This window comes from Bufo gargarizans, chromosome 8 (genome assembly GCF_014858855.1).
Source record: "Bufo gargarizans isolate SCDJY-AF-19 chromosome 8, ASM1485885v1, whole genome shotgun sequence".
Classification (NCBI taxonomy): domain Eukaryota; kingdom Metazoa; phylum Chordata; class Amphibia; order Anura; family Bufonidae; genus Bufo; species Bufo gargarizans.
This window is the reverse complement of record NC_058087.1, coordinates 14,681,626-14,707,353: the sequence shown is the minus strand read 5'-3', so window position 1 is coordinate 14,707,353 and position 25,728 is coordinate 14,681,626. Positions and strand designations below refer to the sequence as shown.

General features: G+C 45.2%; 1 protein-coding gene across 1 annotated transcript in view; it reads right to left on the bottom strand.

Annotated features, from left to right (window-relative positions):
• Nucleotides 1-230: 230 nt before the first annotated feature.
• Nucleotides 231-25,728, bottom strand: part of LOC122944647 (polypeptide N-acetylgalactosaminyltransferase 3-like) — a 43,030-nt gene continuing 17,532 nt past the window's right edge. The window contains exons 4-11 of the mRNA XM_044303165.1: nucleotides 18,649-18,798; nucleotides 16,884-17,118; nucleotides 14,184-14,301; nucleotides 13,174-13,374; nucleotides 11,727-11,858; nucleotides 8,810-8,914; nucleotides 3,392-3,538; nucleotides 231-353 (exon numbers count right to left, since the gene is read on the bottom strand). Coding sequence (XP_044159100.1) covers nucleotides 231-353; nucleotides 3,392-3,538; nucleotides 8,810-8,914; nucleotides 11,727-11,858; nucleotides 13,174-13,374; nucleotides 14,184-14,301; nucleotides 16,884-17,118; nucleotides 18,649-18,798 — 1,211 coding nt within the window. The remainder of the gene's footprint in view (nucleotides 354-3,391; nucleotides 3,539-8,809; nucleotides 8,915-11,726; nucleotides 11,859-13,173; nucleotides 13,375-14,183; nucleotides 14,302-16,883; nucleotides 17,119-18,648; nucleotides 18,799-25,728) is intronic.

The window sequence follows — 25,728 nt, the reverse complement described above, 5'->3', positions numbered from 1 at the left end:
CTGTTCCGTTTTTTGCGGAACAGATCTGGACCAGTTCTGTACCCATTCATTTTCAATGGGTCCTGAAAAAAAAAAAATCAGACATTGAGCTGTCCGATTTTTTTCAGAACCCATTGAAAATGAATGGGTACAGAACTGGTCCAGATCTGTTCCGCAAAAAACTGAACAGATCAGGAAAGAAACAACGGACGTGTGAATGGACCCTTAAAGAGAAGGGGTCAATCGTTTTCTTAAGGGCTTTTTCGGAAAATCCATTGCTGAATAGGGTCCGAGGGGTTACAAGGCACAAGACTTGGGTTGGAGCCATTTGCAGTCAGGCACATATTGTATGCAGCATTGAAGAGGAGCTGATCCTGGAAAAAGACGAAAAAGGAAAAAGCTAGTCAGGAGATCATTTAACTCTATAGTTGTGTGAGGTAACAGTGAGGCTAAGTGTGTTCAGTCCGAGAAACACGTTCCATGTCCGGACCGAACCATAATCCTCTGACCTGAACTCTCAGCACTATAATAATTTAAGATGCTGTGAGCTTCTGCCTGACCTTACTGTACCCATAGCATTATGTGATGTTGTGGAAAAAATTATTGTTTGTCGTATGGTCGCCATCTATCCTATGGTGATGTGCAGATTTGTTCGCATCGCACAGAAACTTTTGCACGATGGTCTGGTCGTCCCGACCTGTAGCTGATTTGTGCCCGGCCTAGTATTACTGCAGGATACCAGTGTCATGGCGTCTGCTGAGGCACGAGGGATGGGGACCGATGACCAAAGGTTTCTTCATCCACGAGGATAGGCTCGGCAACGAAAAGGGTGCAAATAAGTGTGCAACTGATCATTCACATCTTCGCCAGCCAATCACTTCATACCATAACCTGTCTCCCCATTGGTCATGATTGTAAGACCGCCTTCCAGCCAATCACCTGTCTCCCCATTGGTCATGATTGTAAGACCGCCTTCCAGCCAATCACCTGTCTCCCCATTGGTCATGATTGTAAGACCGCCTTCCAGCCAATCACCTGTCTCCCCATTGGTCATGATTCTAAGACCGCCTTCCATCTTCTGGTATAAATAAACCTCGCCTAGCTGTTGGAAGCAGGTACATTATTGGTTCCTACTTGATAACATCTGTGATGTTATTTTGGAGGAATTGCGCACACATCGATTCACACTACACCGAGATTTCCCGATTGTACGTCTGGCGGTCATTTTCGGTTGTGAGAACGAGACAAAGGAGCAAACGGCGATATCAGCGAGTACAGTACAGTTAACCCACGATCTGGCACAAACTTACAGTATAAGTATTTCGATGCTGTGAGTTTAGGTCAGAGGAGCTGCGTTCGGTCCAGGAAATGCAGCAGTTACATGCGGCGTGTGTTTCCAGCAAAGAACACGTTCATGTGAGACTGGCCAAAAACTAATGTGGTAAATTCATCTTGTGCAGACTCCATAAACCATGGGGAAAAGTTTATATGAATTCGCACAGACTTCTTTAATACCTTAGACCAGTGTTCCTCAACTCCAGCCCTCAGGGCCCACCTACTGGTAATCATGATGTGAGAATACCCCACAAAATACCTGAGGTAAGTCCTGGTGCACTGGCACTAATTATATCACCTGCTCAATACTAAGGAAATCCTGAAAACATGGCTGGCGGGCCCTGAGGACCGGAGTTAAAGAACCCTGCCCTAGACAATGAGGGATGTTGCTATTAAATACCCCAGAACATCAGGAGTGTTTATCTGTTCCACTACCCTAGGCCAACAGTGAAGTTGGAATTAAGCCCTTTATTAATGTAGGCCACTAGGTATATATTTGGACTTTCCCCTTTAACTACCCTAGACCACCAGGAATATTAGGCTAGGGTTTCATGGAGACTTGTGGCCACGCAGTATAAAATCATGTTTCGCTGCTAAAACCGCAGCTAGTGCCAGCATAGGCGGTGGCGCTGAAAAAAAGCAGGTTTCAATCTCTACCAAATGTCACTTCATAATAACTTTCGACATTGTTGGCCGTCATGTAGCAGCCTAAAAATGCGATCTAATGCCGTGTGGCTACAAGTTGCTGTGTAGCCCTAGCCATAACCCTTTCAAAAACCCTGAACCACTAATGAACTTAGTATTAACCCCTTTATTACCCTAGAGCCCCAAAGAATTTGGTATTACCCCGTTTATTGTACTATCACTAGGGATGTTATCATTAACCTCATCACTACTCTAAACCATCAGAGATGGTGACATCTACTCCTTCACTGTCCTAACACAATGGCGATCTTGGCCCCTCTCAAGATATATTTTGGAATTAATCTGAACACAATGGTGCATATGTTCCAGTAAATAAAACTCAAAATGATGAGTGCATACTAACTGGTGGATTACGCAGAAGGTTTACTAAAATATGAGGAGTGGGTGAAATTCTTGATAGATTTACTAATCATGTTTGATATTGGACCAGGCAATCTGCAGGAGTTCCAAACATATTAGACTGGTTCAGACTGTGTGGTACATTTGGTGAATCTTTCTAGACATGTTAGGCACTTTTAACTTTACACTGCTTATTGGTCGGCACCTCCCTGCTAAGCCAACCCCCCTTTCCCTCTAGGTCTTACAAACTTAGTTTGGTGCAAAATCTCAGCAGCTTTATTCTTCCAGTAAATTCCATAGGATTTATAAAGTAAGTGATCAATTAATAAAACTTAACGTTTAATATAATAGACATAGAAAATCGGCCCCACGATAATTGGATACAATATATACAAAAAAGAAAGCAATGGGGCGGTTCACCACGTCGGTAATAATGGTACTAGCAACCAAAACACATTAAAGTAACAAGAGGTGCTCGGCGGCACCAAAAGATAACCATCTGGTCCTACCGCTCTGAGGAGATGCTCCTTGGTACAACAAATGCCCAGCCGGTGTTAATGGATGTACACACCGTTGCTGCAGGCAGTTGTGAAGACACAGGGTTAAGGGTGCTAGGCTTGCTAGCCCTAGTGATGCCCTAGGAGCCTACAATGACCTAAGTGACCTGACCACGGATCCCCGTGACCAGTCACACGCAGGAACCTAACCCTGGAATTTGTGCGCCCTAGAAAGCCCTCGTCTGCCTGATCCCTACATGCATGTTTCGCTGAAAAGATGAGTAAACAAGCTCATCAGGGGAAACACGGGAGCTTGGGCTAAAGCTGTGCAGGGCACACTGACAATAATGTATAATGTGTGCTCTGCACAGAGGCAAAGAGTGACCACGATCCTGATGTGGAAAAGGGTGGCCAAACTCACTGTAGGGTAATAGGGGGAAAACTGATACTAAGCTGGTTGATTCAGGTAGATCCTTTCTGGTTGATTCAGGTGGTCATCTATACTGTTGTACTCCCAGTGAATTCCATAAACATACCTTCTGAAGTTCCCATTTTTCCTCAGGTTGAACAGTCGTCCCTCTGCCTTTGTAAATACATCTCTTAAGTAGAACCTGCCCTTTACCAGCTCTGAGACACAGCTCCTTGTGGTTTCGAATTTCATGACTTAGTGTATATTCGAAGTACTAAAAGAGCAAAAGTAAAGAAAAAGAAATATGGATATTAAGCTGGTTTCCCAGTAAAAGCAACAGAAATATGAAATGTGTTGTCCAAAATTAGAAAAAAAAGGGTCTGCGCCTCCCCCACTCCTAGAACAGTGCCGCTCTCTTCCATACACAGTCTCTTGTACTGCAGCTAAGCTCCACTCTCCACATTAAAGGGGTTGGCCACTCTGTTTGCACTTTTTAAAACTATAAAGAAAGTAGGGAGATATTACACTTACTAATACATCTTCTTAAGCAGATCTGCCTGGTTTTCCTGCTATTGGCAGCCTCGCCCCCTCCTGTCCTGCTCTTACAGCGCCCTGTCCTGCTCTCACCACGCCCCCTCCTGTCCTGCTCTCGCCACGCCCCCTCCTGTCCTGCTCTCGCCACGCCCCCTCCTGTCCTGCTCTTACAGCGCCCTGTCCTGCTCTCACCACGCCCCCTCCTGTCCTGCTCTCGCCACGCCCCCTCCTGTCCTGCTCTCGCCACGCCCCCTCCTGTCCTGCTCTCGCCACGCCCCCTCCTGTCCTGCTCTCGCCACGCCCCCTCCTGTCCTGCTCTCGCCACGCCCCCTCCTGTCCTGCTCTCGCCACGCCCCCTCCTGTCCTGCTCTCGCCACGCCCCCTCCTGTCCTGCTCTCGCCACGCCCCCTTCTGTCCTGCTCTCGCCACGCCCCCTCCTGTCCTGCTCTCGCCACGCCCCCTCCTGTCCTGCTCTCGCCACTCCCCCTCCTGTCCTGCTCTCGCCACATCCCCTGTCTTGTCCTTTTTTGCATGTGCCATGGAGGAGCTACTTAGTCCATGCCTGAAGGAGTGGGCTGCTGTCTGGGTCCTAAAGCACCCTGCTTGTATCAGAGGTGCTTTCTTTCTGTGACTGACACTCCTGGCTGTGCAGGGCTGGCAGGGGCTTAGCTAAAATAAAGAAACTTTTGAATGAGGAAGGGAGACTGAGGGGAAGCTGTGATAGCTGATCTGACTGCAGGCTCTGCCCCTCTGTTTCCCCTATACTGAGAGGATCCTGAAAACGTGAGGATGTAGCAGTGCCAGAGCAGCGCTGTGGATCACAAACTATGAGCAATCCCAGTGTCTGTCCTGTTTATGGCCCCTCTGCTCTGTGTTCTTATCACAGACATATTACAGCCATACCAACAGATCAGGAGCTTTAACCCCTTGGGAGCTGTCAGTATGGCTGAGGTCAGTGATATCAGCAGCAGTCACTGGTCTCACCATCTATAATTGTGTGCCCTCTCCTTCTTGCACTCTGTATATGGTGATATGTGACCCCCACCACTGCATACAGAGATCCGTGACCCCCTGTACACTGTATACAGTGATCTGTGCTGACAGTATCCCACGAGTACCGCTGGAGGTCTGCTCCGGCCCCATTCACTTTAATGGGGACAGGTCGGAGATGCGATCGCAGCAGGCAAACATGCTGAGAGGCGGCCTGACAACAAAACGCAGCGTGCTGGGCATCAATGAATGGGGCCGGAGCAGACTTCCGACGGCACTCGTGGGCTAGCGTTAGAACGGATCCGGCAGGGGAACAGCCTACCGGACCCTGCTAACGCTAGTGTGAAAGTAGCCTTAGTCGTGTGATGAAAGACAGGAGGCTCCTCTCTATGTGAGCAGATAGATTTGTACAAATCTATTCATCAGAGCTCTTCACAAAGATTTGTCTCCCTGCTCAACAGCCCCCTCCTCCGGCAGTCCATGCACCTAAACAGAAATCTATGACAGCTCAGAGCCGCCGGGATTTCTGGCTTCATTTGAGTCAGAAAATTTACAAATTTGTTGGAGCGACTGGTCACGCCTCTCCCTGTCATTGTCACGCCCTTTTTTCTTTTTTTAAGGCACAGTTAAAATGGTGCAAACACATAGTTTGCAACTTTTTAATGCAACTTTTCAGAAACAAGGGAAATTATAACTCTATGTCACGGATGATATTGCAGATAGCTAGAAGTTATGGATAAACATCCGACTGGCTTGATCCCAAACTAAGGAGCATAAAGGTGACCCCTGTAAAACCCTAAGAACTCACCCTGACTGCTAAGCACATACAAGGCTCTCAGAAGTAGACGATTGCATGCCCTCGTGCCTAGACTGTGTGACACCTGAAAACCCTATAATAGTGAGGGGACACGACCACCGGCTCGCTGCACTTAATACGGAGGGAGTCAGGGTCACCTAGAATCAAACCAGCAAAGAAACACAATACAAGAAAGGACTTATCTGAACAAGCAGTAACAGAAGTCTCCAGCAGTGATCACTTCAATCCAGGAAGTAGTATAAACCGCAAAGTGAGGCAGTATGGGAGGGAATATAAAAGGAGGCAATTAATGTGAATAGGTGACAGCTGGGAGAAGGAAAGGAGATGACAAAGTGAAACCAAAACAAAGAACATCATGCAAGAGGTACAGAAGAACGTCTGCCAGACCTTCTCAGAGAGCTGGCGGTGACACTCTCCCCCGCTATTCATTCTGTTCATGGCTTAAATCAAATGGTGCAACTAGAAATGACTAGGCCCTACAGCAAGTTTATGAACAGGGCCCCCTCCCTCCCCCCCAGTAACATATGTATGATACATTAGCATCATATTCCTGTGTGCTGCCGGGACTGAGGCTGCCTCCAATTGTCTGATGTTGGTGACCTATGCTAAGGAAAGACCTTCAATATCTGTAACCCCTTTAAAGAGCATCTGTCTTCAGGATCCACCCAATCATAATGTCTGCTAGGTTTGACTCCGATGGGTGAAATGATCCTTATGTGTGGGTTTCCATTGCACATCCCCAAGAAATATCACTTATTGGAATCTGGTCTTTGGTGCACCAAGGGGGTGCCTCTAAACACCAGAGCTTCTCTGTCTGCAGCTCTTACCACTCCCCCTGTCCCATTGATTAATAGAGTCAAGCAACTTGACTAATAGTGTAGAGCAGAGTAGCTTTAGTGCTCTGAAGGGCCTGGGCCCATCCCTCAGTGCACCGAAGACCAAATTTACACATCACTAAAAAGTGATATATCTTGGGAACAGTGCAACGGAGACACATATATAAAGTATCGGTTTGCTCATCCGGATCAATCCTATCAGCTGATACTGATGACAGATGCTCTTTAGATCAAGGGCATTCATATCGGCATATCCCACCTCCTATGTTATCCAGAGTGCAACCAACTCGAGCTCCACTCTCCAGGCACATCCTATAGAAATGCTCCTGGCAAAAAAGATGATCTTCTAATTCCAGAGAGCTTCTTTATTAGTCAGAAAACCAGAAAGGGATCAAATGGCGCAATGGTTTTTGATTATAAATGGTGCATTGTTTCCGAGGAAGAAAATAAGCGTCACAGTGTGTTCGCGCTAAAGGTCCTGAGCCAAATTCAATGTTTGTCTACACAGTAAAGAATTTGTATGCACAATGGTGAACGCACATGCTTCAAGTAATTCCTGTTAAAAAACAGTTTTGAGCGATATGCAAATGACCTGATATGAGTCCTGTAGCCGGAGATGAGTCAAGCGGAAAAGAGCCCAGCACCGCCCCGCGTCCTCCGAATCTCCTCCTTGCTGGCTGACGTCACAGAGCTGGAGCGCCAAAATCTCGCGATGCGCGAGCTAGCGCATGCGTAGTTCGTTCCCTGTGCTGATGCCAGCACAGGGAATGAACATGATGCCGACACTGCGCATGCGCTAGCTCGCGCATCGCGAGATTTCGGCACTCCAGCTCTGTGACGTCAGCCAGCAAGGAGGAGATTCGGAGGACGCGGGGCGGTGCTGGGCTCTTTTCCGCTTGACTCATCTCCGGCTACAGGACTCATATCAGGTCATTTGCATATCGCTCAAAACTGTTTTTTAACACAATAAAGGCGCAGAGAGCTATGGGGACTGGGTACTGCAGATGTGCTAGAGGCCATCTAGCAGCCCATGTCCCCAGCCCTATGCAAAAAATCCTGGTGACACCTTTCCTTTAAGTCAAACTTAATAGGGGGAGGTAAAGGTCACATGATCCACACCTGAACAGGAGGTGTGGACATACAAGCAACACAGACAAAGTGAAACCAAAAGAGGCTGTCAGATCACTAATGAGCAGATAATCTTTCAGACCTTCTCAAACCTGTCACCGGTGTGTACAATGTCAGTTGGTAATACCCCTTTAACTTTTATTTTCAGCTCCTGGAATTCCTTCAGTCTGACAATGTGGCCCTCAACATAAAAGGTTGTGCAGCCCTGCTTTACATATAATAAGGGATGTTATCTGAATAATTGTATTATATTGGATTACCTGATTATAATGGTATTCTGCCTGACACTGTAACACATCAAACTGTAATGCACTGTCTTTAACAGTTTGAAATGAAAAACTCAATAAAAACTATTGAAACAGAAAAACTTTATACTGGATGTTTCCCCATAACCACACGGATAGTACATACTATTGATCCAATCTACATGGTAACGCATGCGGAAGGCACCGCCAGCTGCCTCTCTGGACAAGTCCGTTGTAGAAAGTACTTGCATTCCTCATGTAATAACAATGCTGGAGCATCTATTCTTATGACTTCAATGCTGGAGTCATTCTATTCTTCTACTATTTCTACTAGAAGTTTATGAATGAATTGCCTGCAGCTTGCAGTAAAGATACAGATGGGTGTTACCAGTTCGGGGGGTGTCCCTGCACAGTCTGACACCAGCAGCACTGATTGGACACACCCGCACTGGTTACACCCAGCAGTACCTTTACAGCAGACTGCTGGCATGAGAATAGATGTTCCGGAATGGGGAATGCAGGTAGTTACTAAAACTGACATGTCGGGAGAGGTGACAGGCCTTCTTTAAAGCGGCAATATACGCTGGAAAAACTTTTTAAATGTCACGAGACATATCAAAAGTTTTGAACCATGGGGGTCTGAGTGCTGAGGCCCCCACCGATCACTGATCCCAGATCGTGCTCTCTCTCCTCACTGCAGGAGACAGAAGAGAAATGGACTCTACAGAAAATCTATAGGCCCATCTCAGTTCAGTTTCCTGCAGCAAGGAGAGGGGGCGTGCCATGTGAGCCCTTCTCTCTCCTCGTTCTAGTGATCGGCGGGGTTCCCACACTCTGTCTCCCTCTGTTCAAAACATTTTTTCAAAGTATGGTGCTACTTATTTTAAGATCTGGACATACCAATAATTTTTATTATACAGATGATCTTCATATTAACTTGAAGCAAATTTGCATAATGACATAGTGAAAAGAATGAAGGAACACATTTATTTTACCTGGTTACCCCCCAGCCCGTTGCAGGTGTCCAGGATAGGAGGTTTGTCTCCATGAGAGTTATCTGCTCCAGCATCCAAACACCACTGCTTGCCGACACTTTGTATCTGCAGAAAGAAGGCAATACCGGACTTTGAGACCATGTACCATCGTTAAATGCCTGACTGCTGTCACAGCTTAGTGGTAGTTTGCTGTGACACTTTCGCAGCACATGATGGTTGCTGGTGGCAATGTGTTTGTTATGCATGCGTGTGCACTTACCCTTTAAGGCCACTTTCCTTTCCTTTTCTGGCGTGTATGGGGTTAATGTGTGTGCAAGGTGGAGCTGGGTGTGGCCTCTTGGCTCTTTTTGTTCTGAATTGTCAGCCTGAGGTCAGATGGTCTTCAGTGTCTTGAGGAGCTGGTGCTTTTACATCTGCCCAGTCCTTGAGGGCCACCTTATGGGACATCGATGTCAACCGGTGTAATCTTAGATGTCATCCCTTTGTCTCCTCCTTGTCCTTTCCCTACCTTATCTGTTATGTTTGGTGTGGGTTTGATTTGGAGATTTGTTATGTCTAGTTTGTAGTTACATGTCTGCTCTGTTGTTTGTTATTGCCCAGCATGTATGCTAGAGACATTCCCTTGTTTGTTTGTACCTCTGGAAGGGTCCAGATTTTGTGTGTTTGGGCCGCAGTGCTTTACACAGGATCCATTGGTGGTGGTGGTGCGGACGACTCGTTCCTTTTAGTTGTTGTGGGCAGGTAAAGTGATGTTGTGGTCCTGTGGTCTGTTGTCTTTCTGCCACAGGACATTTACCCGTCGAGTTTGTCCTCTGTTTACGGTCTGCTTCTCTCCTTGCTGTTTGGCCTGTTTCTTGGAAGAACAAGTAGTCTCCGGCCCTGACCTTATTACCAGGGATCTTCAGGGTTTGTAGGGCTCTAGGTTTCCTGAGCATGAGCCGCCCTACCATCAAGGTCCGCTCATGCAGTTAGGAGGTGTCCTGCTCTTTTATCCTTTGTTCCAGGCCTGGTGGCATTCCCTTCTTCCCTGACATTGTACGTCAAACTGGGATGACCCTCAGATATCATCCAAGAAAGGAGCAAGCTCCTTCTCAAACAAAGGCAGACATACCAATGATCTCAGTCTCACAGCAACAGTATATGAAGAGACCTGAGACCACAACCAGCTCCACCTTGCTCACACCTTAACCCCGTGCACACCAGAAAGGAAGGGAAACAGCCAAAAAAGGAAAAAAAAAAAAAACACACACACACACACACCAGCCAGTACACCAAAGGAATGCTGCCAGCAACACGACCAGAGATAGGATCCATTGAAAACTGGACAAGGGAATGCACCAACACAAGCAACGGTTCACAACCATGGTAACCACAAATTACCAAAAACCGCACCGTTAACGGCGATACCCCTTTCGCCCTCCCTCCGGAGGACAAGTATGTACGCCGAAACGGATGGCGATACATGCTGCACCCTCTTCGGAAGGCTCAGAAACAGAGGAGCCTTAGTTTGACATACTGTCACGGTAGAGAGTGGGGGAAACTCCCCAACGTACAATGTCAGGGAAGAAGGTAATGCCACAAGGCCTGGAACAAAGGATAAAGGAGCGGGACACCTCCTAGCACATCCCTAATCCTCGCCCTGACTCTTAATTGCATGAGAGGACCTTGAAGGTAGGACGGCTCATGCTCGGGAAACCTAGAGCCCTAAAAACCCTGAAGATCCTTGGTAATAAGGTCAGGGCCAGAGACGACCTGTTCTTCCAAGAAACAGGCCAAACAGCAAGGAGAGAAGCAGACCGTAAACAGAGGATAAACTCGATGCGCAAGTGTCCTGTGACAGAAAGACAACAGACCACAGGACCACAACATCACTTTACCTGCCCACAACAACTAAAAGGAACGAGTCGTCCGCACCACCACCACTGGATCCTGTGAAAAGCACTGCGGCCCAAACACACAAAATCTTTATATAAAAGCTGGCACAGAGCCCCCGCAGCTCAGTGGCCACCAGAATCTTCTTAAAGGATATTTGCACTTTTGCCACCATTTCTGCAAATCACTTTGATTAAAACTCTCCTAATGTTTTGTGTCTACAGCGCCTATGCAGTTTTGCGTTACTCTCTACCATCTGCCTCCTCTTTTTGGCACAGAATATTTGCAAAGTTACTTTTTGGTTTGTTTGTTTGAGATAAATTGGAGCTAGAGATGAGCGAATCGACTTCGGATGAAACATCCGAAGTCGATTTGCATAAAGCTTTGTTCTAATACTGTACGGAGCAGGAGCAGTATTACAATGTATTGGCTCCGATGACATGAGTGGTACCTTGGAACCAAACCCGAGTTCGGGAAATGTTTTTTTACAGCACAAATTAATTTATTAAGTTATTGCGCAAAGTCGACTTCAAATGTTTCATCCAAAGTCTATTCGCTCATCCCCAATTGGAGAAAACAAAACATATTGTAAAAGTGTACATACCCTTTAAGCTAAACAATGTAGAGTTCAGCTTTGCACCTAGAGGCTCTGCTCTCTCTGTAACCGCCACTCCCTCTGCACTGATTGACAGGACCAGGCAGTGAAGACGTCATCACACCTGTCAAATCAAAGTGCAGAGGGTGCAGCAGTACACATGTAACAGGTCAGCCAGTGTCATAGGTACAAATCTGCTGACAGATGCCCATTAAAGGGTATATTGAGATATGCAAACAGCCATGGTTTCATTCCGGAATTATAGATATCTCATTATCGATCTTCATATAGCTTTTTAGGTTTCAGGTAAATACATCACATTATTTTTAACGATGGCCCTGCACACTACTGCCTTTCTCTTACATTTTCATTCTTTGCTCTGAAAACTGGATCATTAAGGTGATCGACCTAGATATCAGGAAAAGCAGACGGACGTGATTTAGAACTTACATCTCCGTAGATGAGTGGGTCCAGGTCTGGCACATACATTTCCGGATAGACATTATTCAGATACCATGAAAAATTCTTGCATTGAAGGTTTTGTCGTAAACTGTATCTTTTTGATAAATCTCCATAGGATTTCTATTAACGGGAAAAAATAAATAAAAAAATTAAAAAAGAAGAACAGCAGTGTTAAAAATATCCAACAAAGATACCTAAAAGCAACTGAACGTCTACATATAGAGGATCCTTGAAGACTCCGATCTGTGCATCCTTACACTTTTAGTGATTTAAGGCCGGGGCTACACTGACTTTTTGTAGCACGAATGATTGATTTTAACTATTATATGATGCTGCAGTCCACGAGATTGCATTCATGTGGACTGCTGCTCTAGTTCAATAGTTACAATCAATCAGTCACTGTACAGTGGCAGTGTAGCCCTAGCCTAACACAACACTACAGAAACATTTACTAAGACTAGACTGCTATCCGAGTGACAAGCCAATCAAACTGAATTCAAACTGGAATGGTCCCACTAGGTGGTTAGAGCAGCATGTTACCGTGTCTGTCTACCATGCTGTTCACACTATCATTGCTGTCAGCAAATCCAAACAGTCATAGGGCAATCATAGTGGCTCGGTGGTTGCAGTGCTGGGGTCCTAGGTTCAAATCCGACCATGGACAACATCTGCATGGAGTTTGTATGTTCTCCCTGTGTTTCCTCTGGGTTTTTCGTTTCCTCCCACACTCCAGACATACTGATAGGGAACTCGATGCTAATGTTTGTAAAGCGCTGCAGAATATGTCAGCGCTATATAAATGCATCAAACAAATAAATAAAATAAATCATGGGCTAGTGTAACGGCAGTCCATGCAGTCTATATTCAACCGCCTTCACCGACATGAGGCCCCCAATCCCCAAACTTGTTTTGCTAGAACTCCTCAGGGGTAATGGGGCTACGACGGTAACTGTTCATATGATGCCACAATGGAGTTTGTCCACATTCAGGCGATTTCTCTTTCTATGCTGCTGCAACTTCTTTGGAAAGTCCTTGAATATCATTGTCTGCCACAGAGAACGATGGCGAGAGAAACTGGCGAGGAGTCAAGTGCGAGCAGACCTTCTACATAGACTAAGTGCAGAAGGAATGACCGGTGAGCCAAGGTCATTAAGGTTTTCCCCTCTACCATCTGTAATTTATGCATCCAGATTACAAAAGACTTTCAAACATTTCTACCAGAGCTGCACCAATGGCTTATGGCAGGGATGGCCAACCTGCAGCTCTCCAGCTGTTGCAAAACTACAACTTCCAGCATGCAAAGATTGCCTACAGCTATCAGCCTACAGCAGGGCATGGTGGGAATTGTAGTTTTACTACAGCTGGAGAGCCGCAGGTTGGCCATCCCTGGCTTATGGGATCTCTTGATATTCGGAGAGAAGTTGGGCTCACCCACCTGTTGGACAATGTTTGCAGCTCCCCGATTTCTTCGGTAAAATATTTCTTTGTAACCATCCATCCACACTTCGGCCAGGCGCACCTTGTTTCGGGTGATCACCTTAGTGCCTTTAGGAAAGGTATGAGGAAACTTGCTGCGGAATACATGACCGACAACTGAACAAGGCAGGATTTCCAGCTGCCCTCCGCACTGCCACACCTGTACACATAAAGAGGAAATGTTCACTGAAGGGGTTACCCCATGATTACTGTAAAAAGTGAAAATCAAACATCATATAGTACATGACAATATCTTTCCAAGAAAGCTAGAACCAGCCCTGTACCTCACCTCTCCACATTAATTGCTCTGCTAGATTTATTTCAGGCTGGCAGCTCAGGGGGCATGTCCTTTCTGATGCAGCACTCTCCCTGGAAGGTCTAGCTGACATATGCTTTGGAGGCTCTGTACAGGACCTCTGTTGCAGATTCCATCCAAAACAGCCTAAATGCAGGACTTGTTTTCCGCCAAAAGAGTTTACTCCGAAACTAAAACTAAACAGACCCCATTATAGTCAGGGGGATCCATTTGGCAGAGTTTGATTTAGTTTTGTCCTAAATCCAGAACTTCTGTCATTTTCATTGCTCTGCTCCTACAAAGAAGCAGAAGAATAAAAATAACTAGCGGTAATGTGAAAGAGCCCTAACTGTCTCAGCTTCTAACAGTGAATACAGTTGGCAGCAATTGAAGGATGGAACTGAGCATGTGCGTCCACTTCAGCACTGTTACTGAGGTGGACAGAGAAACAAGAAAAATAGACACCAGATGGTAATATACAGATACACGTTACTGAGTAGCTCAGTGGCTGTAATACATTTTGAATAATACGCAATTACAAAAGTATTCAGATCCAGGTGCTGGTGTCAAAAATGTAGAATATTTTTCGTGCCCCACCCCCTTTTAAAACAATTAGATCTACAGCAAAGACCATAAATATGAAGCATCTGCAGATTTCAGACAGATATACTTACTCTAAAAGACATTTCTAAATTTTCACCGCCCCATATCTCCATCCCTTCATCATAACTTCCAATGTGCTCAAAGTATTCCTTGGAAATCGAGAAGATACCTCCAGCAAAAGTTGGTGTCCTACAGGAAAGTTCAACATTAATATAGTAATCAAGGAGGAAAGCTCCATAGTTTGTAAATTTCTCCTCAAGATGCCCTCACGTGGATGAGACGTGTCATATTAACTAAATTAAATATGTCCATGAATTAATTTTTTACTGAAACGTGCCATCAGACAACTTTGACAGTAGTTGATTGGACAGGCTGCAATAAAACTGAGCCCAATCTTTGTTTCTGGCAGTGGACAACTCATTATGAACTAATTTTTATTTTTTCTTGCAGCACCAAGTATTTTCAACTTATAGGTCCCTTATAGGGGTGCATCAGATATATATTTTACAGACTAAAACTAAATACGGATCCGTATTCTATATTTCTAATCTGTTCTCATTTCCTTCTTGTACATTTTTTATTTTATTTTCTGTACACGATTATGGGGGCAGTCAACTTGCCGGAGCTGCTATTAACAGTATTCAGAGATCTGCTTTACAGCAGCCACATGGGCCATAGGACAAAGTAGACTGGAGTTGATGAATTTCTAAGGGAGATTTTTCTAGAGAGTTGTCATTGTGCAGGGAGGAAAGTAGAAAAGCTCTGTACAGCATCTACTGGTGGGTCCGATCATTGTAATGCTGCCTTTGATGAAAGTGAGATGACTGTTGAGAAGTGATCTCTGCAGAACAGGGAGTGACAGCCTATTATTAGGCATAGAGTCCAAAGTGAAAACTGCAGGACTTTAGTAGGATAGATAGATAGTGACATGGAAAATTAAAATGAAAAAGATCTCCTAAAACATTTTAAAATTGTTAACATAAAAACTTGATTTAAACAATAGGTCATTTTCTGATGACACATTCCCTTTAAAAATACATCAGAGTCTACAAATGCAATCAGTGCAGCAGGAATTATTCCCTGACCACATTGTAGAGGATGGGAATCTTCAGCAATCAATATAGAAATCTCTAGCAATCAGCGTCAAAAGGGAAGAATGAACGTAACCCCCATATGAATCATGTCTATAATAATGCTAACAAGCCTACCCACTCATCAGAAAGTGTTATAAAATATGCATGACATCCTATACCCCCATCATCACCCTCATGTCCTGGTGCATTCAGGGAACCTTCCTTAAAAAGCGAGTACAGTACTACTCCACATAGGATATTTGGCTACAGAAGACCAGACATAAAAAGGATGACAGACAGAAAGACCAGATTTCTTTTACAGCAGCATGCTTGCATCTAGGTCTTAGGATAAGGCTTTCTTATATTTGTTGCTTTAGTTAAAGGGGGACTATTGTGGGGTGGAGATGCCTTGGAGGAGACCACTTATAATATCCAGCAGTATGGGAAACCTGCTGATCGTTCTGCATTGAGTATTAAGTATATAATGGTTGATATATTGGCGTCCCCTGTCCAGTATGCCATGGGCGCCTCTCCTCTCACCCCTCGGTTCTCCCAGCAGCTCTGACCCGTCTGCTTCATCCGGCCGCTGGTCACATCTTCTCTGGCATGCGGCAGCCTTCTCTTGCCAGCAAAGCCTCTCCCTTCTGCCTGTATGGTGCTCCCTCCAGCTCTTAAAGGGCTAACGTGCACCCTAATTTACTCCAGCCTATGGATAGTCACCTTTGGATACTTAAGACGTCTTCCCCTATGAAGAAGGTGCCTGAGCAATAGGTTATTTAGCTTCCAGTTCCTTCAAATATGTGCTGTTTCGTTTGTCTGCTTGTATAGACCTACTTCTGCCTGATTCCTGGATTCTGACCCTCCAGTGCCTGAACTGACTTGAGCTTTTTGAATATTGAACCTTTGTTGCCTGTCCTGACCTTGGACTGTTTACTGTAATGCATGAACTCCACCAGCCCTGACCTCAGCCTGTCCCAGATTACGATTTTTCCTGATCTATCGGTGTTCTACACCGATGCCTCTGCCGCCATGGGTCAACTGTCAAAAATACAGACTACACCAGGAGGTAACAGCCTGGTGCCTCCCCTGCAGCAAAATCCAAATCCCAGTACAGGGGTTAAAGGGTGAAATTCAGGGTACTGCTAGGATAATGCCCTTAAAATTAGCCCAAAGTCAAAGCTGTTGGTTGACACATTGGTTCCACATCCACTTTTGCAACAATAGGCCTCAAGCAGTGCAGACAAGAACTGGAGGTGTTGCTCATAGAAACTATGACCAAAACAATTCTATCATTGCTTTCTTTTTCAGACCTGATCGCTTAAGTATGATCGTTAAGGGCAGGGCCAGCTCCGTCCTATAGAGCTCCCTAGACCTAGTGCAGATTGTAGGTGAGAAGAATATTGACCCCCTCTGCCTCTAAAAAATGTTGTCTGACTGACAACCAGTTTGTGCACTGTTACATCTCTTCATTCTTCTTCCAGTATCCTGAAATACAAAGCTGCACAATAACAGAACCAGGGATGTATCATTGCAAAACCAGGCAAACTTGCCAGGCAGAAGTCTTGAAAAGACGTATGACAACATATCCATCAATATGGGCCATCCACCTTAAGAAGTAGAATTTTTAGCACCTGACTAACCAGAATAACTCAAGCTTAGCCTTATTGATGCATATTATATATGGTCTAATCATCTTACTTTATTGGGTAAGTCTCATCTTTCCTTTTCTTGTTCTCCAAACTCGGGACGGTTTCCCAATGAAATACCAAGCCCCAATCAAAGTTCCCCCGCAGGCTATAGTTTCTGTATGGTGACGGTTTGGTAAACTCAAAAGTCCTGAGGTCAATGGTGACAATATTTGGACTGACGACAGTGGTATAATTCTCTGCAATTCTTGCCAACAAGGTCTCCAGCCAACCATAGAAACACTCACCTAGGAACATACAGGGGAATTAGTACATGTAATAAAAAGTGCACATTTTTCACTGTGTACAAGCCGGGTGGTCGTCAGTTTGCAGCGCGCTATTTTCAGCTTATTGTGCCAATTCTATCCTTATAATAAACTTTTTGTACTTTTAGTATGTGCCATTATGGGTTTTTAATGGAGATGCTGAGTCTTAGATTACAGGTTCTCTGCAATAAATTCCTAAAATGGTTGTGTACAGGAAACAAAGAGAATATCTGATGTTCAAAAGAACAGACCACTAGTAATGTGAGGCTATAAACCTACATACAGCTAGTGCTGGGTCCATCCCCTGACTATTATAAGACAGGTTTATAATAGCGCCAGGGCAAGCATAGGCCTTGCTCTTTCCATACCTATGCATAGACAGCAGGGTCACCGTTCCTACAAAGTTCTTTACCTTCTATAATCCCATTTGTCTTTAGGGACAATATTCTGTACCCATATATGTCTTTATAAAGGGAGAGCACTTACAGCACACTGTTTTACTACTGGGTTAAATGGGTATTCCAGCTTCACAATATTAATAGATTATCAATAGATTATCAATATCGGATTGGTGAAGGTCCATCTCTCGGCACACTTACCGATCACCAGTCTGAAGGGCCCACAGCACTTGGGCAGGGGCTTCAGCCTTTTCAATGTTTACCTGCTACAGGAACACTCATCTGGACCTTCTTTACAAACTGTCATCAATTCAGTCATAACTTCTAGCAGGAATAATAAAGGAGTAGCACATCATAGAGTTATGATATTAGATGCTCCAGAATTATTACAAGAGGAATGCATGTAGCCACAAAAAGACATGAAGAGATCACAGGTCCTCTTTAATGGCCTTTCCTGAGGATAATATCGTGAAGCCATAATACCACTATAAATATAAGGCCCCTTGTCCGTGATTGATGGCTCCAGAAATAAATGGCGCCGGCGCAGTATTCTCCCTTACAGGCGGACTGCTCATGCACTAGCCATCTATGAGGCCATTGCCACAGCAAGAAAAGTACCAAGCGTGATACATTTGTTCAACGCAATGACAACAATGTCATCAAACGCTGGAGCCACTGATCAAGGTCAAGAGAAAGGCGTTGGGCAACTGAGCTACAAATATATGTTATTTAAGACCCTTTAACTTCACAGTAATATACCTGAGGCCATATGTAAACTGTAAGGTCACAGGTTCATCAAATCTGCTTGACGTCACATCAAGCGGTCATCATTTAACTACACCTGGCCTCAAATAGACAAATATCTTCCATATAAAAACAGGGCTTCTTGCAGAGTTATGATCGGTGACTACGCTGTAGTGCAGCAAAATGGACATACTACTGGCCTCGGTTCCTCCCTTATGCTTTACACTCAGACTACAATCCGATAAATACCAATGGAAAAAAGGAGACACTGGAGCCTCAGTAAAGGGGGCCCTAGAGCCCCCCCTTTCATTTACAGGTGGGGGAGGGTACATCATCTCATGTCCTATAACCAGTTACCACCATTACTTACAATGTGCATCCAAAAATGTCAAAGTGTCACCCGTTGCTACTGAAGCACCGAGCAAACGAGCGGAGACCAATCCTTTTCTTTCCCTCTGTCGGACCACCTTCACTATCTGAAACGGCTTTACGTACTCATCCAGCTTATCCTTTAAGTATTCTGAAAAATACATAAAGTACAAATTTAAGGCTGTAAACTTTAGATTTCTTCTTTAAATGCCAACAAAATAGTAGGGTTTGATATAATTTACATATAAAGCACGTCGAAGGAGTCTGCGTTTCTTACCAACACTATATGAACAGTACACATTACACCTACAGCAGCTTCTACGACATCTCATTCTAAATCCATAGGCATTCATTTGCAGTTAGTGCCCCCTTTGCAGCTGAAACAGCTTCTACTCTTCTAGGAAGGCTTTCTGCTAGATTTTGAATCCAGAGGCTGGTTTGAGAGCTGCATTTATACAAGCAGGCAAATAACGCGAGTTTGTGAGCGCTCGCGTGTTTCATTTTTAAGTGTGTTTGTATTAAGTGTGTGACTTTAGATAACATGACTTGAGATTCAGGAACTTTAGGAGGGGGCTACAGTAAGTTATATACTTATCACTGCACTGTATTGTATTTTTCTTCTGTTATCCCCATTTACTATGTGTTCCATTATTGACAGCGCAGTCCAGTGCACATCTTGTCTAATGTATGCAGTCTTGGAACAGTCGATTGAGGGTGCATATTTTTGTTCAAAAGCATTGACAATTTGGAAAAGAGTGTGCTGCTCACTGAGCAAGCACTCTATGGGGTAGATGTGGGGGAGGGTGGTAGAGGTAGCTAGCTGGGTAACAGTTAGAAAGCGGGGTAGAGGGAAGAGTGCCAGGGAGGCTAGCCCTGATCTGACACACCCCAACAAGTTTGCACGGTTGGCAGATGAGGGGGATGTCAGTTCAGGGAGAGAACTGCTGCAGCCGGACACTTCCTCCTCCAGTCAGGGGTAGGTCAGCTCCAGTAAGCAGGGGACCAGGAGAGCAGACCAGGACAGACAGGTGCTGGTAGTGGGAGTCTCATTTATTAGGGGTACAGATAGGGAAATCTGTCACAAAGACCGGGATTGTCGAACGGTGTGTTGTATTCCAGGCGCTCAAATTCGACACATCACAGATCAGATTGACAGATTACTGGGAGGGGCTGGAGAAGATCCAGCGGTCATGGTCCATATCGGAACAAATGACAAAGTTAGAGGTAGGTGGCGTGTCCTTAATAATGATTTTAGGGATTTATGTCAAAAGCTTAGAAAAAGGACCTCAAAGGTAGTAATTTCCAAAATACTACCGGTACTACGAGCCACACAAGAAAGGCAGCGGGAGATTAGGGAGGTAAACAAGTGGCTCAAGAACTGGTGTAGGAAGGAGGGGTTTGGGTTCCTGGAGAACTGGGCCGACTTCTCTCTCCGCTACAGGCTCTATCGTAGGGATGGTCTGCACCTCAATGGGGAAGGGGCAGCTGTGTTGGGGGAGAAGATGGCTAGAAGGTTGGAGGAGTGTTTAAACTAGGGACTGGTGGGAAGGGAAATTACATTAGTAATATAGTCCTACCACTTTACAAATCACTGGTCAGACCACACATGGAGTACTGTGTACAGTTCTGGGCTCCTGTGAACAAGGCAGACATAGCAGAGCTGTAGAGGATACAGGGGAGGGCAACTAAATTAATAACTGGAATGGGGGGGGGGGACTACATTACCCTAAAATATTATCAACATTAGGATTATTCAGGCACTCTATATCAGGTCACCAGCAGATATCAACAAAGGACAGGGATAGTATAGGTATGTTGAAAAAAACAATATTTATTTTATAGTAGTAATGATAAAAAAACAATGTATTTCAATATAGGTCACTCCTAATGTACAGGGAGAGGGGAATGGTAGTGAAAAATTGGTTAAAAAGGTTAGAATTAAATGGGGATAGGAAAAAAGATAAAAAAGAGGGGGTTGTGAGAAAGTTGTGATGTTAAAATGATATTTAAAATGATATTTAAAACACCCTGTATTGGGCTATATGTCCCCCCTAAAAAAATATTAATAATAAAATATTGTATAAGTATAGTCAATGCTCTGGGATGAGTTCAATGGAAAAAAGTGCAGCAGCAGCATTCTAGACCCAATGTCTAAGTATATGCAGCTATGCGAAAGTGATTTTCATTTATGCGAAAATAGCCTTAATTTATGCAAAAATAATTTTCAGCGAACCAGTGCCTGGTGGCGTCCCACCGAAAATTGTCTCACTGGCCGCTGTTACCTTTCCTCGAAGATCGCAGGTTCTTTTCTGCGTAGGATCCTCTGTGTGCTGTTGGTACTTGGTGCGGCTGGCAGCGCGATTGCAGGAGGATGCGATGATCGCGAGAAGCTGCTGTTTGCGGAGCGGACCGTTGATACGAATGTTGCGCTCTTTTTCCTCCGATCAGAGGGCTGTTGGCTGTGTCTGACGTTCTTGCCACGTGCGGGAACTAAAAGTGCGTGAAAAAAGCGCGCGCAAAAATTGCCGCATGTGGCAAGAACGTCAGACACAGCCCACAGCCCTCTGATAGGAGGAAAAAGAGCGCAACATTCGTATCGACGGTCCGCTCCGCAAACAGCAGCTTCTCGCGATCATCGCATCCTCCTGCAATCGCGCTGCCAGCCGCACCAAGTAACCATAGCACACAGAGGATCCTACGCAGAAAAGAACCTGCGATCTTCGAGGAAAGGTAACAGCGACCAGTAAGCCAATTTCCAGTGGGACGCCACCAGGCACTGGTTCGCTGAAAATTATTTTTGCATAAATGAAAATCACTTTCGCATAGCTGCATATACTTAGACATTGGGTCTGGAAGGCTGCTGCTGCACTTTTTTCCATTGAACTGATCCCAGAGCATTGACTATACTTATACAATATTTTATTATTATTATTTTTTTGGGGGACATATAGCCCAATACAGGGTGTTTTCAAATATCATTTTAAATATCATTTTAACATCACCACTTTTTCATAACCCCCTCTTTTTTTATCTTTTTTCCTATCCTCATTTAATTCTTACATTATTATCCAATTTTTTGCTACCATTCCCCTCTCCCTGTACATTAGAAGTGACCTATATTAAAATACGTTTTTTTCTATCATTACTACTATAAAAATATAGTTTTTTTTCAACATACCTATACTATCCCTGTCCTTTGTTGATATCTGCTGGTGACCTGATATAGAGTGCCTGTCTTCCGAGTTTCCTATACGCTTGCCTCTTCTGACTAGGGTAAGTCAGTTCAGACACGTGCACCTTGCATATTGTCCTTACAGGAGAGCCACCGTCTAAAGAATTAGGATTATTCACTTTTGAAAATATACTATTGAGGGGAGATCTAATTACTATGTATAAATATATCAGGGGTCAGTACAGAGATCTCTCCCATCATCTATTTATCCCCAGGACTGTAACTGTGACGAGGGGACTAGTGATGGACGAACATCAGCCGGGACATTCGCAAACCTGCCACTTTAATGGCAGGCGAACCTGAAAAAACCTTCAGGTCATATTTGCAGCGACCAAATACTTACTAGAAGAGCACAAATAGTCCCACAACAAGGACAGTGACATACCAGAGGGGGATCAATGGCAAAAAGTCCCACAAAAAAGATGTATTTTAACCGCCTAACGCAGGATCGCGGTCCGGAGGCGGCGGTCTGAGGCACAGTCACGCATTGGACCGTCATCTCGCAAGTTCGAGGGGGATCACGTCATCAGCTTGCCAGCCAATGATCGTAGCTGGCAAGCTGATAATTAAAAAAAAAATGAATCAGAAGCCAGTCAACACATTATATTTATAAATATAATGTGTTAAATGGCTGCTGTGCTCCTCTGCTGGTCCTTTTCGTCGGTTGGTCCAGGCAGAGGAGCACAGTTCACAGTGAGTAGCCACCAACAGCACACTTAGCCCCAGATCACCCCAATTAACCCCTTGATCACCCCTGTCAATCACCTAGTGAAAGGAAAAAAGTGATCAGTGTAAACCATGGATGTCAAACTCATGGCCCTCCAGATGTTGCAAAACTACAACTCCCATCATTCCCTGAGAGCTGTAGTATTCCCAGGCATGATGGGAGTTGTAGTTTTGCAACAGCTGGAGGGCCACGAGTTTGACACCCCTGGTGTAAACTGTCACCTTTTTTTTTTTTACTGGTATTGACTGATAGGTTTTAGGGATAGTTTAGGCCCCTTGGTTAGGTAGTAGCGATCGGTTACCGCCCAGCCCACCGCACCGCAGTCACTTATTCGCTGATTAGCGTATCGCTAATCAGCATTTGTACTTTTATAGTATCTGTAAGTGATCAAAACTGATCACAGTCAGATCTATAATAGTATTAGTGTCACCTTAGCTCGCTCTCCTCCCAAAACGCAGTGTTTGCCCGATCAGGCCTGATCGGTCGCCCACACTAGCATTTACCCACGCCCGCCCCGCCGCAGTGACAAAATATATATAATTTTTTTATCACTGCACAATCACTTTCCAAGCGCTGCGGCGATAAAAATATCAGTTTTGATATTTTTTATCAATCGCAGCGGCCTCCGGTACTTCGCTAGCCTCCCATTTGTAAGACAAGCTTGCTTTTTTTCTTGGGTAGTCTCAGGGAATACCTCCTAAATTTAGCAGTCCAATTGTCAAACAAGGGGTATTCTTCTGAAGAGGCCTACAGGATTCTGGCCCAGTCGGATGAGGAATGGGAACCCTCATCTGACGAATCTAGCGGGTCAGAATATGAACCTGTAGAAAGCAGTGGCAGTCTGACCCAAAGTTTGGACGAGGAGGTTGAGGTCCCTGATACCAACAGGCGTACCCGGCCCCGTGTCGCTAGACCGCAGGTTGCGCAGGATCCGCTTCAAGAGCAGCAGAGTGGGGCTGGTGCTGTCGGATTATGTGGTGAGGCATAGGTACTAGCACTGCCGTACAACATGGTGAAGTGGCGAGCACCAGAAGGGCAGTTGAAGCTGGTACGGTGGCACGTGAAATAGTTACCCCGTCGCAGCCACCGCACAGACAGGCCCGTAGACCCCCTAGAGTCCCTGAGGTGCTGGCAAACCCTGATTGGCAGTCCCCAACTTCAGCCGCACCATTATTTCCCCCTTTCACCGCCCAGTCTGGAGTTCGGGTTGAGACAGCTCAGATCGGTTCGGCCCTGGGATTTTTTGAGCTGTTCTTGACTGTGGAGCTCTTGGACATAGTCGTGGCAGAAACAAACCGGGAAGCTTTTATGCCCAGCCTTTCCGGTGGAAATCAGTCCAAGTTTCCGAATTAAAACAATTTCTGGGCCTTCTCCTCAACATGGGTCTAACCAAAAAGCATGAATTGCGGTCATATTGGTCCACAAACCCAATTCATCACATGCCCATGTTCTCTGCTGCCATGTCCAGGCCACGATTTGAGGCCATCCTGCGTTTCCTGCACTTTAGCGATAACACCACCTCCCGTCCCAGAGGCCACCCAGCTTTTGACCGGCTCCACAAAATTCGGCCCCTCATAGACCACTTCAACCAGAAATTTGTATACCCCTGAGCAAAACATCTGCGTAGACGAGTCCCTTATACATTTTACCGGGCGCCTTGGCTTTAAACAATACATCCCAAGCAAGCGCGCCCGGTATGGGGTCAAATTGTATAAGCTCTGTGAAAGGGCCACAGGCTATACCCACAAATTTCGGATCTATGAGGGTAAAGATCAGACCCTGGAGCCGGTCGGTTGCCCTGACTTCCTGTGAAGCAGTGGGAAGACAGTCTGGGACTTGGTGTCACCCTTATTTGGCAAGGGGTACCATCTTTATGTGGACAATTTCTACACAAGCGTGGTTCTCTTCAGGCATTTGTTCCTAGAACAGATTGGCTGCTGTGGCACCGCGCAAACTAGTCGCGCGGGCTTCCCCCAACGACTCGTTACCACCAGTCTTGCAAGGGGGGAGAGGGCTGCCTTGTGTAATGAGGAACTGCTCGCGGTGAAATGGAGAGACAAGCGTGACGTTTACATGCTCTCCTCCATTCACGCAGACACGACAATCCAAATTGAGCGAGCAACCAGAGTCATTGAAAAGCCCCTCTCAGTCCACGACTATAACCTTCACATGGGAGGGGTGGACTTCAATGACCAGATGTTGGCTCCGTATTTAGTTTCCCGACGCACCAGACGCTGGTATGCTGGTATAAGAAGGTGTCTATATATTTAATTCAATTGGCTCTGTATAGTAGTTTTGTTCTCTATAGTAAGGCTGGGAGAACACGATCCTTCCTCAAATTTCAGGAAGAGATCATTGAGTGTAGTTAGCCATCTACACGAGCGACATTTCTCCAATGTCGTTGCTGGTACCTCAACCCAACCGTCACCCCGAAAAATATGTTTCTGTGTCTGTAGCAGGAGTGGAATAAGGCGTGACACCCGCTATTTCTGTCCTGACCACCCTGCCCTATGCTTAGGAGAGTGTTTCTGGAAGTACCACACACAGGTACACTTAGCATAGGGATCACATCTCACAGGACAGGCACACAGGGCTATTTGGGCCCATTCACACAGAGCTGCTGCAAACCTCTCCTTTCACCTGGGACAAAGTGCATAATGTACTTCGCCACATCTTGGGGCGATTTGCACTTTGCACATTGTCCCATGGGGAAGGAGAGGTTTGTCCTATAAAGGTAAAAAAAATAATCACCAGTATGCAAAAAAGTTTACGTTATGTTCAAAAAGTTTAAGTTTATATGTTCTGTTCAAAAGCCATTATAAAGTTAATAAATTTATTGTGTTGCGGCCTGGTTTTTTCTTTTTGTTTTGTTCTTTTACCTTCCAGGTGGACTAACCGACCGACTAGCTGCAGCACTGATGTGCATTCTGACAGAAGCATTGCGCTGCTGTCAGATTACACAAAAGTCGGTGTATGTGGCGCTGCAAGACAAGATTTCTCCTCTGCAGTAAAAGATACGTTTGCCGAGGCATATGAGCTGAGGAGGCGGCGGTGTTCATATGCTTTGGCAAACACTTTGTATATATAAAAAATGATTTATTCATCCACATCGATTGATGTGA